The 18,773-nt window shown below is 40.3% G+C and overlaps 1 protein-coding gene across 1 annotated transcript in view; it reads left to right on the forward strand.

Moving 5' to 3' along the window:
- EGF (epidermal growth factor) overlaps positions 1 to 18,773 on the forward strand; it is a 92,013-nt gene that overhangs the window by 40,405 nt on the left and 32,835 nt on the right. The window contains exons 8-13 of the mRNA XM_070390732.1: positions 5,420 to 5,542; positions 6,640 to 6,765; positions 7,818 to 7,954; positions 10,384 to 10,532; positions 15,680 to 15,784; positions 17,004 to 17,227. Of these exons, the coding sequence (XP_070246833.1) occupies positions 5,420 to 5,542; positions 6,640 to 6,765; positions 7,818 to 7,954; positions 10,384 to 10,532; positions 15,680 to 15,784; positions 17,004 to 17,227 (864 nt within the window). The remainder of the gene's footprint in view (positions 1 to 5,419; positions 5,543 to 6,639; positions 6,766 to 7,817; positions 7,955 to 10,383; positions 10,533 to 15,679; positions 15,785 to 17,003; positions 17,228 to 18,773) is intronic.

Raw genomic sequence — 18,773 nt, forward strand, 5'->3', positions numbered from 1 at the left:
CAGATGTATGGGTCATGTTTTTTTATCCATTCAGCCACTCGATGTCTTTTGGTTGGAGCATTTAGTCCATTTACATTTAAAGTTATTATTGAAAGGTACTTGTTTGTAGCCATTTCTTTTTTTGTGTGTGTGTGTGGCTGTTTTCTTTCTGAGCTTGATATTTCTTCTTTTTACACCAGTCCCTTTAGCATTTCTTGCATGGCTGGCTTGGTGGTGATAAACTCCCTTAGCCCTTTTTTGTCTGTGAAGCTTCTTATTTCCCCTTCAATTTTGAATGATAGCCTTGCTGGATAGAGTATTCTTGGATTCAGTCCTTTGCTTTGCATCACTTTGTAGATTTCCGTCCATTCTTTTCTGGCCTGATGTGTTTCTGTTGAGAAATCATTTGATAATCTAATGGGAGATCCCTTGTATGTTACTTTCCGTCTCTCTCTTGCAGCCTGTAAGATTCTCTCTTTATCCTGAACATTTGCCATGGTAATTATGATGTGTCTTGGTGTGGGTCTTTTCGGGTTCATCTTGTTTGGGACTCTCTGGGCTTGTGTGACTTTTTTCTTCCCCACCTCAGGGAAGTTTTCTGATATTATTTCTTCGAATAGGTTTTCTAATCCATGTTCATCTTTCTGTTGTTCTGGCACCCCTATTATTCGTATGTTGTCTCGTTTCATGTTGTCCCAAAGCTCCCTTAGGCTCTCCTCCTGTCTTTTAATTTTTTTCTCCATTTGCAGTACAGTTTGAGTGTGTTTTGCTTCCTTGTCTTCTAATTCACTAATTCGGTCCTCCGCTTCTCCCAGTCTACTGTTGATACTTTCAATGGAGTTTTTTATTGAAGCTATGTCACTCTTCATTTCTTCTTGGGACTTACTTAAGTTGTTGATTTTTTCATCTGTTTCTTCTAGCTTCTTGCATAAGTAGTTGAGTTTTTCATCTGTTTCTTCTTGCTTCTTGAACATCTGGTGCATGTACTCTAGGAACCTTATTCTGAATTCTTTTTCCGTCATGTTGCATATCTGTCTCACTTAGCTGCTTTTCTGGCGAGTCCTCCTTTTCTTTCCTTTGGGGGTTTCTTTGCCTACCCATGTTTGATCTCGCTGACATATGTAGATGTTGAGATGTTCAGTGGCTGCTCCCTGGGTGGCAGGGGCTCCTTGGGTTGTGGTTGCTGCTCAGACGGTTGCGGTAGCAGCTGCTTTCCAGTTGGCAGCAGCTCCTCTGGTGGGTGTTGTTCACAGCTGTGTTGGCTCTTCTGGCTGGTGGGGGGAGGCTTCACGTACAGCTGCTGTTCCACAGACAGAGGGTGTGGTGATCAGGAGGCTGTGGTGATCAGGAGGCTGCGGTGGTCAGGGGGCTGCTGTTGCTTGGATCTGCTGCGTTGATTTAAAGGCACAAAATACAACAGAGCAAGGCACAACGTACCAGGCACTGAACACAAGTATATTCACAATATTAATAACCCCAAATAAAGGTGACCACCCGAATTAAGAGAATTAGGGGATAAGGGAGAAAGAAGAGAAGAAGATAAAAGAGAGAACAGAAAAGAAAAATAAGAAAAAAAAACAAACAAAAAAGGAGTGCAAAAATAGAATTGGGAAAAAAGAGGGGGGAAAAAAAGAGAGCGAAAAAAGAGAATGAAGTAGAAGCGGGGAAGAGACTATTGGTATGAGGAGCAAACTCCAATAGAACTGCCACTAATCTCAACAAATTCCAGCAACAGATCCCTGGAGATGAATGCAAACTACAAACCACCAATAATATCCAGAGGGGTAAGGGAAAACAGAAGCACAAAAATAACCGGGGTGGGGTGGGGGAGGGAAGGGAAAAACCAGCAGAAAAAAAAAAAAAAAGAAAAAGAAAAAGAAAAACAACCTCACAACCAGTCCTAAAAAAGAAGAAAAAACACAAAACAAAACAAAAAAAAAAAAAAAAAAAAAAAAGCCCAATATATTCAACAACCAAGAAAACAATAGAAAGATAAGAGAGAAAAAAATGTTTGGAAAGTGAAGAAGGATAAAGAATAGGTGTATAAGGATTTAGAGCAGTAGATTGGAAATAGGATATATAAGTAGGGTGGAATTAGACAGGGGGTAAAAAGAGGGAATTGGGAAAGTCTGGAGCAGGAATAGGGTAAGAGAAACAGGACACCAAAAGGGGAAAAGTAAGGAAGAGGGTTTTAGCAAAGAGGTGAAATTGAGATAGGGAAAATTAATGCTAAAGGAACGATGAAAATAGAATGGAGAACACTAATCCCAAAAGAAAATAAAGAGAAAATAAAATGGCACTTTAAAAAATGGTAAAATGGTAGCAGTAATAATACTGGTTAAAAATAAAAATGTGGTAATTGAAAGGGTAAAATCAGGTGATGGAAAAAGAAGAAAAAGAGAAAAAAAATTGGTTTCTTAGTAAAAAGGTGAAAAAATTAAAAAGAAAAAGAAAAAGAAAAAATTTGCAGTAGTGATGGTCTTTCGGTTCTTCTACTCTTCAGCCTGGTTCGCCTTAGTCCTATTTAGGAGAGTGTTGAATTTGCCTGCATTACACTGTTCCTCCGTGTTGTAAATCACAGTCCTGATTTTAAAGCAGGCCGTATTTGTGATCCAGTCTGCCTTAATTTGTATTCCCCTAAGAGTCAGTTTGTGGCTCAGCCTCTGGGTGGCAGTGTTTTTGGGTTGGCCTCTGAGGCTATACAGCTTCTCTATCCTTTTTTAATCCTTACCCTGCTCTGTGTTGTTGGTGGGACTGAAAATCCCTCTATAGGCCAGACCCTGGTAACTCCCAGGGACTAATCAGCTTGTTTTAATCCTTTATCTCATACAGGGTGGAATCTGGGTGTGGCTGTGCTCCTTGCCTGGGGGGCTGGGGGGAGGAATTCCACCCTCTGGAGGAATGGCTGCCCCAGTCCTGGGCCCAGGGGGGTCTCAGCACTCAATTCGCTGCCACCTCCTCCGGCTCCCCCTCTTTCCTCAGCCTCTCCCCAGATTCCCCTCGTCTGCACCTTCACCCTCTCTTCAGCACAGGTGAGTGTCTGTATCCGAACTGTCCTATGAGCAGGGTTCAGTGAAAACAAAGAAACAGACAAACGCCGGCCGGCCGCGGAAACGCTCCTCTCTTACCGGTCTGGGAAACGCTCCTCTCTTACCGGTCTGGGAAACGCTCCTCTCTTACCAGCACTGCATGGTCTGGGAAACGCTCCTCTCTTATGGGCACTGCATGGTCTGATCAGTTCCTCAGGATGCCCCCTTTAGTCTCAGTTCTCCGCAATCACAAAATCCAAATCTCAAATCTCCTGGCGCCAGCAAACCCGCGGAACTCCTTACCCCGGTCAGGGTCTGTGTCTGTCCCAAGAGACGCGGCTGTCTGCCATGCGGTCTCCCTCCGGCCCTCTGGGCTCAGGTCTGGCAAACTTTCCTGCCCAGATCCCTGGTTTTTAACCTTTCCAGGGGAGGTCTGCCCTTCCCGGCTGCAAACCGTCTCACCAGCTGAGTAAATTTGCCAATTCGGGGTGGGTGTTATTAGTTTCAGCTGCTTACTCCGTTTGCTCCGGGACAAGACCTGGGACGCGTCTGCCTATATCGCCGCCATCTTGCTTCTCCGCAAATATTTATTAAAGAACCTTTTTTTCCCCTTCAGAGTCTCTCACATTTTGGATTTTACTGATGGCACTTCTGTGATGTCCCTTTTCTTCTACAAACTTATAGATAGATGTAAAGGCTTGATCAGACTCGGCTTTGACATTTTTGCCAAGAATACTTCATAGGTGTGGTTATATTTCCATCAGGAGACACATTATAAATGTCCCCTATAGTCTTTCTTTCTCTTTGTCTTTCTTTCATTCTTTTTTAGAAACACGCTCTGGCCTGTTTTACTAAAGAACAATTTTGCATGATGCACTGTTCACTAGTCTGTCTGGCATGCTTCTAATGATAGTCACCTGGCTCAACGGTAGCCAGTGTATATGTCCTGAGGTATTTTTCACATGCTGTTCCCAATTCAATATTATTAGTAGCATTTCTCTTTTTTTAAAATTAAACTTATTAGAGTGACATTGGTTAATAAAAGTATATAGGATTCCGGTGTACAATTCTCCAGTTTGATATTATTGGCACTGCCGTGATGGACCCGGGTTTTGGCCAACATGGTGCAGAACTCTGTCTCAGATCCCCACAGCGCTGGGCCGCTGTTGACAAGGATGGCCAGTTCCCTCTTGCCCCGGCTGATAACTCAGAGCGGCTTGTGCCTACAGAACTTACTTTTCACTGTTTATAATGAGCTGGAGCTGAGAGGTGACTCCAAGGACTTTTTGTCTTTTTTTCAGCCACCGTCCTTCTTCCTTTGGTGCAGGACCCCCACCAACCAAACACACCTGGAAGTGGCCAAGGCAGCTGAGGGGCTAGAAAAGGGCCAGTGGTCTTTCGGAGGAGGGTTGTAGCAGCCATTGCCAATCACTTCCTAGATTCATTATTGCACCAAGGGTTTTAAATGGCGATATCTAGTTCTAGTAGTTACTTTTAATTATTAATTGGAACATCTGTATGAAGAAAACTTTCATTAACTATTTAGTTACTTTAAGATACAATTTGTACAGTTAAGACAGGATAAATATTGATTGGAACATCTTTCACATGCTCAATGATTTAAAATACCTTTATCTTTAAAATACCTTTAGCCGAAACCGGTTTGGCTCAGTGGATGGAGCGTTGGCCTGTGGACTGAAGGGTCCCAGGTTCGGTTCTGGTCAAGGGCATGTACCTGGGTTTCGGTCACATCCCCAGTGGGAGATGTGCAGGAGGCGGCTGATCGATGTTTCTCTCTCATCGATGTTTCTAACTCTCTATCTCTCCCTTCCTCTCTGTAAAAAATCAATAAAATATATTTAAAAAAATAAAATACCTTTATGTGTACTTGAGTCTTTTATAAAACAAGCTTTCTATCTGGTTCTACTATTTTTTTCATCTTTTCCCATACTCATTACCCACTGTCTTAATTATTGTTCCTTCATGGTATGTTTTTATATTTGTTAAGAGCGTCTCATTCTGTTCCTACACCTAACCACAGTCATACAACATTCTTAGTTTTACCTTCACATAAATTTGTTTTCCAGATGAACTTGAGAATCATTCGCCCACATTCCATTTTAAATATTTTTGAATTTTGATGACCAATAACTTTAAAAGTATTATTTGACATAAAAGAAAGTTAGAGGGAACTGGAGTCATTTTCCAAAATCAGATGTTTTTCTTTATATATTCTTTGGATTTGAAATTTTTTTTTCTTTTTGTTCCTTCATTACCACAGTAATTCATAAATGTTTGATTTCTATTTAACTTACTCTTTTCAGGATAGCATTTTTTATTAACAAGCAATTTTACTAAATTTCCACAAATGTGATTTAACACTAATCTTGACCTTATTCTTCATTATTTAGAATTAATTTCCTGTCCAAGCAATGCATCTGGATGCAGCCATGACTGTGTTCTGACTTCGGATGGTCCCATATGTTTCTGTCCTGAAGGCTCAGTGCTTGAGCCAGATGGAAAAACATGTAGTGGTAAGTTTATTAACTTTTTGTTTGTTTGAAAATATACATTTTCTAGGTGACACCTATAATTTGCATCTTATTGGCAAAGAAGAATAGGTTTTCCAACATTGCGCACTGAAAGATATTTATGCAATAGCTTAGTGTAGATCTAAATGATATTTTTGGTTTTGGTTTTTAGATAGCAGAGTGTAGTGGTTATAAAGAGGTTTGAAATTAGATAGCCCTGAGTTAGCATTACCAGTTACTAGCAGTGTTATTTTGGACTAGTTACTTGCTCTCTCTTGGTCTCAGTTTCCTCATCTGTAGAGGTTAACAATACCTCCCTTCTGGATTTGTAGCCAGGATTAAGCAAATGATGGATGCAAAGTACTTAGCCTGTTCCTTGCACCTATAAATACCCCTCTATGTTTATTTCATAGACCTAAGCATATAGAGGGATGGATGAAACTCAAAATTAGCAGAAGACTTATGTGTGGCTTTTTTTTTTTTTAAATAAAGAAAACAAAAACAGTCAAGAGGCCAAAAATGTGAGAGGGAAAAAAAATATATTTATCACTAGGAAGAGTTAGACTAGTTGCCAAACTCATCAAAATGTATTTCGGCCCTGGCCAGTGTGGCTCAGTTGGTTGAGCATCGTCCATGCACCAGGAAGTCACAGGTTTGATTTCCGGTCAGGGCACATGCCCAGGCTTGATCCCAGTGGGGGCTGTGTGGGAGGCAGCAGATCGATGTTTCTCTCTCATCGATGTTTCTATCACTCTCTCCCTCCCCCTCCTCTCTCTGAAATCAATAAAAACATATTTTTAAAAAATCTATTTTGTATTCCACCAACTGCCAATGCACATGGTCTTGAACTCAGTAATAGAACACAAGGACAAGGGCCATTGAGATGTGAAGGGTAAACACTCAAGATGTTAGGTTACAGGAAGTCGAGTATGGTGACATTTTGCTTCTAATCTCTGCAAAATAAACTTGATTGCAGCAGCATAAATGATTGTGGAAATGGTTTAAAAAATCTATATATGCGTGGCTCAACTCAATATTTTGATAAAAAATTATTATATTTTTGAATGACAGCATCATTACCAAGCAATTGTCTTTTGTAGGCTGCTCATCACCTGATAATGGTGGATGTAGCCAACTCTGCCTCGCTCTCAGCCCAGTATCCTGGGAATGTGGCTGCCTTCCTGGGTATGGCCTTCAGCTGGACAAAAAAAGCTGTGTAGCTTCAGGTTAGTGCTGTGGGTGTTTGAAAGTGTGTCTCTGCAAAAGTATGTGAAAAAAAAAAACATTTCATTTATAAAGACAGCGCATTAAAGGTCTGATTTTTTATTTTTGGAGATGGAAAACAAATTATATTATAAATTAAGTAATGTAAGTAATAATCATATAAATAATAGTGTTTTTGAGGAATATTTAGAAGTTAATTAGTATTCAGCAAAGATTTGCTATAACATCAAGCGTTGTATTCCAGTATATGTGAAAGTCATGACCAGAATAGATTTAAACACTTTATAGTTAAAAAGAATTGAATAAATATTTGTCAATTGATTTGATTTTTAACTGTCCAATGAATGTAATAATAATAATACTTTGACAAATTCAGGTTTTTTAATGTCAAAATTCAATATGAAGTTGTATGCTTTGACTATTATTTTATCTGCTGATGTTACATCTCTTGTGTCCTTCAACAGCCTTGGAAATCCTAGATTTATACTAAATTGATTTAATCTCTCCTGAAATTCATCATGCTTGCAATCTGGGATTGCCTTAGCCCAATACTCTTAACTTCCCAGGGTCTTTGTTAATCTAGCACAACCTGAGCTCTGAAAATTAACAAGGGTCTTGTTATTAACTCAAATAATCATGCTTCCATTCTAGAAGTGCTCAGGCCAGAGGAGGGTATTTATTCAGATCTGAATTAATACAATATGCTAATTTTAATATGTTTCAGTATGCTTGAGTCAGGGAGATTACAGCACTAACACTTGTACCATTTAGTTATGGTGTTGGTTATTTAATGCTGGCTCTTTCTCTAAGTAATTTGCATTTTAAAAGCAGGCCCCTAGACAGGGACGAATCCAGTGATGAAATTCTGGCAATATGTCACCTCATGGAAAAGGAACTCTTCTTGCCTGTCTTAACCTACACACACTGGTGGGAAGTTAAGAAAACAAGTACTGCAGAAGTTAAGGAAGAGGGCGAAGGAAAGGGAAGAGTCAGAAGTGCCTCTTGGCTTTCAAGGCGTATTTTAAATGGAGCCATATTTGAATTTGGTTATCAGGACCACAACCGTTTTTGCTGTTTGCCAATTCTCAAGATATTCGACACATGCATTTTGATGGAACTGATTATGGAACCCTACTCAGCCAGCAGATGGGAGCGGTTTTCGCTCTAGATCATGACCCTGTGGAAAATAAGGTAATGTTTTGTCACTTGAACAGATGTGGCTGTGCTTTAAGGACAGAGTAGAGAATTTAATCCTAATAGATGACCTGGGCTACTTGACAATCCTCTTCCAAGTTCAGAATCATTAGGCACAGAAAAATGTAAATATATACATTGAAGCATCATTTGAGAAATGTTAAGGATTTTCTATTATCAGAACCCTGGTTCTTGATGTGATTCAGCTATTTTATTAGAGATGATTGAGCAAGATCTTAAGTTTAGTTTTGTTTTTGGAGCCTACCACAGTGCCATACACATAGGAAAAACCCATAAGTAGGTTTGTGATCATTTGCTGGTAGTGGGAGAAGTGAGAGGTTGGGGTTGTACTTAGAAGGAATGGGTTAGTAATTTGCACTTAATGTATGTCATTGAGAGAGGGAATTTAATGACCTATCAACCATGGAAATCAGGAAATGGAAGTTTATGGTGCATGTGGGAATGGCAGTCTAACTCATGAAATGATTTACATAATAATCAATTTTTACATGAAGTTTGTGTATATAACTTAGAATTTCTATGTTATCAATCTAATCATTTGATCATTTGATCTTTGTTAGTTGTCTTTGTACTAAGTTAGAATGTGCTTGAAATATGTTACAGTGTCTTTGAAGTTTATATAGTTATTACTCTCCATAATTATTTAGTTATTATTAGGTTAATTTATAGAATTTTAAACTTTGTGCTTTTATTTTTTCCTGATTTGAAGCAGTCTGGTAAATGGCCACAAAAAAAGAGAGAGAGAGAGAGAAGCAAATTAATTCTATGTTTAATTGGTATGGATTGATGGCCAAATATAACTACTTTTGCAAGTAAAAGTTTAGTAATTAAACACTAGCAAACAGTGTACAAGCTCTGTCATTAGGCACAGCATATAAAATAAGGATATGCCCCTGCTTACCTGGGCTGAATCTATATGACTCCATGAAAGAGTTATATTAACAGAAAAAAATTAATAGAAAAAAATCAGTTCAAGATTCATGTATTACCACACTAGTCTTTTTTTTTTTCTGCACAGATAGTATTTTTTTACAACTAGATGAATAAGGAGACTAGATGAATTTTGTTATGTGGCTCTCTTATTTTTCTGGTCAATGTCCTCATTTTCTTGCTTCTCAAATGGTGGTCCTTGGACCATCAGAATTGATATCACCTTGAACTTGTTAGACCTGCACATTCTTGGGCTCCACCTGTGACCACCAAATCAGAGTTTGCATTTAAACAAGATACCCAGGGGGTTTGTGTGTCAATTTGAAAAAAAAACAAAACACTCTGCTAGAGTGTTTTTGAATATGAGAAGTATCTATTTTGTATTATGGGACAGAACCTTTTCTATTTTATCTAGAACAGTGGTTCTCAACCTTCCTAATGCCGCGACCCTTTAATACAGTTCCTCATGTTGTGGTGACCCTCAACCATAAAATTATTTTCGTTGCTACTTCATAACTGCAATTTTGCTACTGTTATGAATCATAATGTAAATATCTGATATGCAGGATGTATTTTCATTGTTTGCAACCCACAGGTTGAGAACTGCTGATCTAGAAAGATGGTAACCTATCATATCTGGAAAGATGATAACCTAATGAATTACCAGTTTTTGAATACTCTCACTATTGATTATAGATTTATGTATATGTGTGTACTCAAGTTAAAATCCCACAAATGCTATCATTAAATTGTAAGCTGACCCATCCCAGTTTTTCACATTCTCATGAACTACTTGTACCTACTTGACAGAGTACGTACTAGACTGAAAAAGAACTTTGTACCTGCAAGGTATGGTCTGTTGGACAATTAAAATGCAATTATAGAAGGTAAGAGATGAAAAAAACTTTAGCAAATATTGAGTGTAACTTCCTCATTTTTACAGTTGAGAAAACTGAGGTTCAGTGACTTGGCCAAGGTTATCAAACAAATAAGTGGCAAAACTGGGAGCAACCTGTGTCTCCTGACCTGCAGTGAGTGGAGTGCTGTGGACCGTGCAGAAGCCACAGTCCAGCATGCAGTCCCCATTAAACTGAAAATCGTTGCTCCCTTTCAGTCTGTAGAAACCTAGGGTTCAAGTACAGTTTGTTATTGACCAACGATCAAAGATGAATAAATTACCAGTTATAATATGAACTATGTGCCAGGTGCAGGACTAAAGAGTTTTATATATAAAACTAATGTCCTTGCTCTTACAATCCCCATTTTACCAATGAGGAGACTGAGACTGTGACATTGACCAACTTGCTGAAGTTTACAACTATGTGGGAAACAGCTCGGTTGAAGTTCAGCTGCAAGTGTTTCTATGTCCAAAGATAAGCTCTCAACAATTCCAGTGTATGACACTCAACCCCTTTGTATATATTCCACATTTATTTTTTAAAATGAATAAAAATTGTTCACGTTCTCTTTTGTAGGTATACTTTGCCCATACAGTCCTGAAGTGTATAGAGAGAGCCAATATGGATGGTTCCCAGCGAGAAAGGCTCATCGAGGAAGCAATAGATGCTCCCGAAGGCCTTGCTATAGACTGGATAAACCGCAAACTCTATTGGACAGACAGAGGGTATGTTCCCTTTTAGCCATGTGAGATAGGAGTCATGGGGTAGGTAGGACAGCTGGCTGCATCCTCCACTTTGAACGGCTGGGATTGGAAAAGATGTCCCCAATGCTGTCCATATTCCCTCCACCCTTACCCCCACCAGGCAAATGTTCCTCTTTTCATCAGGATTGGATCTGTACCTGTAGGAGAATTTTGAGGGCAAAGAAAGTAGCGTGCTTTTGCACCTCAGGCTAGAAAAGCAAAACCTGTGTGAATATAGTCAACAAACATTCCGTGAGCATCTGCTGTCGATGGGGCGCTCTCCCACGCCACACGGGAGATACAAGGAGCATGAGGAGTGTTTCATCTTGTCAGTCAGGTCACAGTTTAGCCAGGAGATACGGCCCATGCAACAGGAAAAACCAATACAAATGCTTGGCCTACATTTCAGCCCAGGAAGTGTCCTAAGGCCGTGCATAAACAATTGCCAAGTGAGGGGTGTACACTCCCAGAGGGAGTGCTAGGAGGGGCTTCAGGGACCAACTGGCCCAACCCCTCATTTTACAGATGGGAACACTAAGGCTCAGAAAGGCTAAGTTACACAGCACACAAGTGACAACTCTTGGACTAGAATCCACATGCTGGCTCTCTAAGTGACGTGGAGGAGGGAGAGAGAGGAGCTGTGAGGAGAGTCTTTGTGAGATCAGAGAAATGGCCTGCTTTCCCTTTGGTGGAAAGCAACAGAGCCAGAGAGAAGCTGTGGTGTTTCTAGCAGACTGCTCTTGGGGCTACAGAAGGGACTGCTGTGTGTGTGTGTGTGTGTGTGTGTGTGTGTGTGTGTGGCCTGTGTGAGCCCCGGGAGTGGTGGGGTGGGAGGAGGGTGAGGGAAGGAAGTGCCTGCATCCCCCATGCGTGCTGTGAGAGCCCACCTCCCTGCTTGGGAGAGGAGGAAGCACCTCACAGGATGGTGTCAGAGATGCTCTGAGCTAGAATGATGCTTTCCCAGAGCCACTTAAAGCCATAGAGTGAAATGGTGGCCAACCTGAACACCTGGTACCTATGCATCGTATTACATTAAAAGAGAAGAGAATTAACCAGGGTTTCCCATCTATGAAATCAGCAGTCCTGGCATAACGGGCGAAGTCCCAGGGAACAGGTTTGTATGCTTGGGGGAGGCTTTCTATGCCCCAGAGCAGCTCTTTTGGTCTGGATAGCCCATGGGAGACAAAGGCATTTTTAAAAACGAGCCAGATGCTGATGTGATGCAGCCCATCTATATCCAGAGTGGGTATATTTTCATTCATTCATTCCCGCGTTTAACCAGACCTTCATTCTTTTATTCTTTGGGGTATTTATTAATTGAAAGGTCCCAGATACTGCACTAAGAACTTCATATCCATGATACCATCGAATCCCCCAAAGATCCATTTGTATCCACTACCAAACCAGTCCCATTGTCACTGGGGTCCCCTAAGATCCACACTCCTTCCACGGCAAGAGTTGTTCATCTAGAACAGTGATGGCGAACCTTTTGAGCTCGGCGTGTCAGCATTTTGAAAAACCCTAACTTAACTCTGGTGCCGTGTCACATGTAGAAATTTTTTGATATTTGCAACTTAAAGAGGAAAAAAGTGAGAACCAACGAGGTAAAATAACTACCAAAGTCAAACAGCCCGCAAGCAGTGGAGCTGGAATTTGAACTCAAGGACAGCCGCTCCCAAAGCGTATGCTTTTAATGATCACAGCTATGCACTGCCTCCCCCAGTCAGCGCTGATTAAAATGTGCTCAAGCCAGAGCCATAGAACACATGAAAATCAACTTCAGTTGTCATCATGATAAAAATCATAATAACGGCCCCCTCTGTGGTGAACCTACTTAAAAGGACATTTAAAACGTCAGCTGTGCCTAATGACAGAGCTTGTACACGGCTCTTCTCAGAAGAGTAAACGTTGATCAGGACGGCAGATGTCAGCGCTGTCGACCCCTGCGAGGCTGCCAGGTCTCCTCATCTTTCCCGCCTTTGCCCGGCCCCTCTAATTTGAACCGTGTTTGATTAATAGCAGCAGGGGACCCACGGCGGAAGCGATGCCTTCAGACACAGACAGGCACCGTAGCCTGAGACGCAGGCCTCAGATTCCCTGGTTCGCTGGCTTCGGTAATAACAAGCCCTTCGTAAGCCCTCTTTCCTCTAACGGCAGCTGCTAAAAGAAAACCTTTAATTTGTCTGGAAATGAAAGGTTTATAGTTTGAAAACCTTGATATTAGCTAGAAATTGGATTTAAATAGCTGAGATTCCAAGCTTGTGATATTAGATTATATGGTAACTCTGAACCAATAAAAGAACCAGGGTGGCTGCCTCTAGTTTACATTGGCTTACGAAAAGACAGATTCACATGAACATCTAACAGTAGGAAGGAAGCTAATTGATAATTTCACTGACAGTGCTGTTATTTAGTACTAAGGAATCCTGTGTCCTTAAGTCAATTGCCCAGTAAAAAAGAATCAAGAGGGTGAAAAGATACATCTTTTGCTCATTCTTTTGAGATCAAAACTACCATGAGGCAAAAAAAAAAAATCACTTTTCTAAGGTTCTAGATCAGTGATGGCGAACCTATGACACGTGTGTCAGAGGTGACACGCAAACTCATTTTTTTGGTTGATTTTTCTTTGTTAAATGGCATTTAAATATATAAAATAAATATCAAATATATACGTCTTTGTTTTACTATGGTTGCAAATATCAAAAAATTTCTATATGTGACACGGCACCAGAGTTAAGTTAGGGTTTTTCAAAATGCTGACACGCCGAGCTCAAAAGGTTTGCCATCACTGTTCTAGATGAACAACTCTTGCCGTGGAAGGAGTATGGATCTTAGGGGACCGCAGTGACAATGGGACTGGTTTGGTAGCGGATACAAAGGGAAAGATGTTCCACTAGATTCAGGGTTATGCCTGAGCTCAGGTGAGCCCAGTGTCCATGCTCGTTCAGCTTTCTCGTTGCCCACACTGGAGTTGGGGATTTGCTTTCTGGCCTAATCAACTAGTAGTGTATTATTGAGTTCACCCCTCAGGAAGCTTTGAGAGAAATTCCAGCTACCTTGCCTGAGATAGCTCTGGAGTCAGGGTTTCTGATGGTCTCGATTCTCATCCCCTCACCCCTGCTCACAACAGTCAGCATCTAGAGGTGACGCAACAATAAGAGCAGAACTGACAGTCACCAGCGTCTTTAGAATTCCTTCCTTCCCAGCCAGGGGACAGCACAGTGACAGTGTGGCTGAGTGAGTTGGACACATGGAGTTAGAAAATACCTGCCACCCTGCAGTCCCCTTCATCTGGGAGTAAAATTATCTTTTAAAAAACTGATTTCAGAGAGGAAGCGGGAGGAAGAGAGAGATAGAAACATCAACGATGAGAGAGAATCATTGATCGGCCGCCTCCTGCACACCCTACACTGGGGATCGAGCCCACAACCAGCACATGTGGGCTCGATCCCCGGCAACAGCTATATATTATCAAACATACTTTCTGATTTGCAATAGGGAAACAGGGCCAGCAGGCAGCACACCTGAACAAGGTGGTAGGTCCTTACAGATGTTTGTTGAATGTGTTAAAAGATAGTTATACTGCCCTGACTGGTTTGGCTCAATGGATACAGCATCGGCCTGTGGACTCAAGGGTCCCAGGTTCGATTCCGGTCAAGGGCATGTACCTTGGTTGCAGGCACATACCCAGTGGGGGATGTGCAGGAGGCAGCTGATCGATGTTTCTTTCTCATCGATGTTTCTCTCTATCCCTCTCCCTTCCTCTCTGTAAAAAATCAATTAAAAAAAAAGAAGATATACTCCCCGGTTTTGGTAGGGAAACAGGACATGTGCCCCTGGTGGGAAAGGGGTGCTCCTCTTCCCGCCTCTGCCTGTGGTCTGTCAGCTCCAGAAGCTGATCAGAAGCCCAGGTTGCCCCCAGGCCAGTGACAGGTGGGGGTTTTACAGAGTAGGTTTTAGCATTTGATTCCATCCCCCTTTCTCCATCCTGCTGCCACTGCTCAGCTCCGTCACCGTTCTCTCTGGTCCACCTTGTCCTCTCCATCCTAAAGCCACAGCATGAGGACTGTTTCCCACGCTTCAGGCCTCCCAGACTTGGCACTCGCTTCTGCTTAGGGTGTTCTTTTTTAAAAAAAATTTTTTTTAATTGATTTCAGAGAGAAAGGGAGAGGGAGAGAGAGTTAGAAACATCAGTGATGAGAGAGAACCACTGATCGGCTGCCTCCTACACCCCCACTACCCGGATGGAGCCCAGAACCCAAGATGCCCTGACCCGGAATCAAACCATGACCTCCTGGTTCCATAGGTCATGGCTCAACCACTGAGCCAGGCCTGCCAGGGCAGGGTGTTGTTTGCCTGTCCACTCCCCTCCCCTCCCCCTCCCCCTCCCAGCCCTGGCTCTCCCACTGAACTCTACACTCTGTAAGGACAGAGACAGGCTGTTGTGTCTCCAGTGTTTAGGCCAATTCCTGACGTGTACAGTAGGTGCTTGCTCAGCAACTGTCTGTTTGATAACCAAGGTTTGTTTGACAAATAAATGGAAACAAACAATTTCTTCTCTGCCAGATTCCAGAGAGCTATTTATTAAGTATAAAGTTTAGCAAATAATAATCGTTTAATGCTCTCATTTGTCTAAATATCATGTGGGAGAAAATAAAAGTCAACATAAATCTCCCTTGCTGTCCTGTGCGGGCTGTCTCAGGGCCCTTGGAGCTTTCCTCTCCCTCCTTCCCGGGATCTGTGACCACGAGGCTGACCCTTCTACTGGTTTCCATTGGTTCCTGGGGTGATGGGAGGCTGTGAAGAGAAAGGGATGGTGGGATTTGCACTACAGGCTGTGTCCCTGCCAGGCCACTGACACGATTCCCTCTTACCTTATCCTTTCACTGTGCAATTTAACTGCCTGGGATAAATATTGGCATGCTAATGACAAGACTACAAAAATAGAATTTGTGGGCATTTGGTCCTGGGGTGTGTGTGTGTGTGTGTGTGTGTGCATGCGAGCACATGCTCAGTGGGAGTAGCTTAGAATGTCGGTCTTTGCATTCAGTAAGCAACAGTGAAAAGGAGTATTTTTGTTGAAAAAGTAAGTGTAATGTAACAGCCTCTTAATGTGACATGCATTTTAGGAAATCTGTCATTGAAGGCAGTGATTTAAGTGGAAAACATCGTGAAATACTCATTAAGGAGGACGTCTCTCAGCCTCGAGGAATCGCTGTTCATCCCATGGCCAAGTAGGTCCTTGTGAAATTCGGGTGCCTTTCTGAGAGGTCATGTTTGAAATGAAATGCTAAGGTCCTAAATCTGTCTTCAAACCTCAGTGGGTCCGTGGAATTAAAAACCAAGAAAATCCAGTAGATTTGGCCATATCTTCAGATATGATGTGGCTGGCTATCATGATATCCTCATTTTTAAGTCTTTTCATTTTCTATTTTTATATAAATATTTTATTCTCTAGATATCCTTTCATTTTAATCAAATTCAATTTCTTTTTAAAAGAAATGGGCTGTAATTTAGTAATCAATCAGAGATAAGCCCATTAAACTGCTTTCTTTAAAAGGTTACATTATTGTTTTCTTGAACAGAGGATGATATTTAGATTGTATGACTTATTAATTCTATTTAGAAAAATCATAAGATGAGTTCAAATGATGGGTCATTCCTAGATTTAGACAAAAGGAAATAGAAATCATGAAAGATTAGAAGATTCTATGTTGTTAATTATGAATTAGCGACAAATATTGGTTTAGGTTCAGAGAAGTAAGGAGAATCACCAATTCCTCCCTAGATTTTCAAAAACAAGGATAAAAAACAGCTCTTTTATTGATGATGGTCTATGGGAAAGATAATAATGGTAATAATTGATCATTGATTTGGAGCCAGCCACATGAATAAAAGAGTGACAATGTATCCATCTCTAAACAGGCCAGAGAAAAGATATGGAACTCAAAAAATGTCCCTCAGCAGCTATAGAATGTGATACACAGAACTTAAATTAACAAGGTTAACTGAGTGCATTGTATAAAACTGGATAGTAGATACATATGCTCTTATCTTCATGCTGTAATTTTACATGTACAGTGAGTTTATATCTGCATAGCAGAAGGACAAGCTATCAAGATTTCAGTGCCATTTGTAGCATGAAATGCTAATTTAAAAATATGCACTTGAACACACTTTCAATTAGTAATATTCTGCAATTTTTTAAAATTAATCATTCCTTTTTTATCTAATGATCTGAGCCTTAATTCAACATTTCCTGTCCAAGATGCTCAACATAGAAAAGATAAGTTTTTGCTTTTGAAAAAATGATTCATCCAACATAGCGTTATACTTGCTTCTTCTATAGTTCTTAGTTTATTCTAAAGTAATTTACTTGATGTTCCCAATGATGAAAGAATAGGAGAATTTTTTTGTGCAAATTTTATTCATTGTATGCTTTCTTGATTAAAGGAGATTATTCTGGACTGATATGGGGATTAATCCACGAATTGAGAGTTCTTCCCTTCAAGGCATTGGCCGGCTGGTTATTGCTAGCTCTGAGCTGGTCTGGCCCAGCGGAATAACGATTGATTTCTTAACGGACACGTTGTATTGGTGCGATGCCAAGCAGTCTGTGATTGAAATGGCCAATCTGGATGGTTCAAACCGCCAAAGACTTGCCCAGAACGATGTAGGTGAGGCTTTGGGATGGGTGATTTCTTCACATTGACTGAGAACTGCTGAGTGTTAAATACAAAATGTGTTTATACACACACGCACGTGCATACACCACATTTTAAACCATCTGATGAGAAAGAAATAGAGACAGTCTGACAGACTTCTCTGGGGATTACCTGAACATTGGAATATTGAATAAAAAAAGTGATGTGCAGTCATTTCTCTTTGCCAAGATTTCCAAAAATCAGAAGGAAAACTTTAAAAAATTTAAAACTTTTTTAAGAATAAGAACTTGATTCAGCTGTTATCATTTCTTTTGTTTTAGAAAATGTCATTTTCAGCACAGAGATAATATCCTCTTCAGAGATTAATGAATATCTACTGATAACCTGTGCAAAGGCTAATATAGCTTTGCCCCTTATTATAGTTTCAGACCTTACATGGGTTATCATGTATTTTCTTAAACATCCTTAAAACACTGTAGTTATGATAACTGTTAAAGGAGAAGTACAAATGGCTATGAGATTCCTAGAGAGATTCATTTACTAGTAGACTCAGGGAGACAGCATTTGAAGCAGGCCATGTGGGAAATAGATGATGATAAAACTTGATCATTTGAAATAAAGCTGCAGAAATTGTTTTTGTATGTCAGTATTGCCAAGATATGTTGATGAACTTAATTTTGAATGTACTAGGGAGCCATTGCATGTTCTTGAGCATTGGTATTTGAATATGAGATTGGTATTTCAGGATAACCACTTAAGTAACAGAATAAGAGTTGGAAATTTGGAGAGAAGGAAATCAGTCAGGAGACTGCAAAAGGTGTCCAAAAAACAGCTAATGAAGGCCTGAGCTAGAATATTGCCATAATAACAGGAAAATGGAGGACCATTGAAAAATCACTGTAAAGAAAAAAATTGAGATTTACTAACAGATTGGATATAGAAATGAGGGTCAGAGGGATGTTAAAGATGCTTCAGAGGTTTACAAAATGTTTGGTTGGAAGATGAAAACACATGGTTTCTTTTTTAAGGAATAAGCTAAGAAACTAATAATCTGTATAAGTTATTTATTTTGCCCATTCTCTTTAGTTTTAGAGGTCATGAATTTCTAGATTAGTATTATATGTTACATAGATCAAGATAAATAAAACTGTAAATGTTTCATACTTCTATGTTTCTTTAAAAATTAGAGATGCTTCACATAAATGATAAGCTTGTGCACAATTATAGACTTTATTCATCCATGCACTTAACAGATATTTATTGAAACAGATATACAGTGGAGATTTAAACAAACATTGTTCCGGTGAAGTCATGGGTCTAGAGGCGGAGACTTATTTAAAAAACACATCTCCCAAATAAATGTGAAATTTTAGCTTTGATATATGAGTACTACGGGATTTGAAAATTTCTAACCAGACTATAAAGACACAATGTTCTAAACCTAAACCATAAATCATAGCAGAAATTTAAAAAAATAATTGGTATTGTTACTCTAATCTGTGACTAATGCCACTTCCTATTAAAGGCCATTATCAAATAACTGGACATTAAATGTCTA

This window comes from Myotis yumanensis, unplaced genomic scaffold (genome assembly GCF_028538775.1).
Source record: "Myotis yumanensis isolate MYYU_CA2020_CCGP unplaced genomic scaffold, mMyoYum1.0.hap1 SCAF_1, whole genome shotgun sequence".
In the NCBI taxonomy this organism is placed as follows: domain Eukaryota; kingdom Metazoa; phylum Chordata; class Mammalia; order Chiroptera; family Vespertilionidae; genus Myotis; species Myotis yumanensis.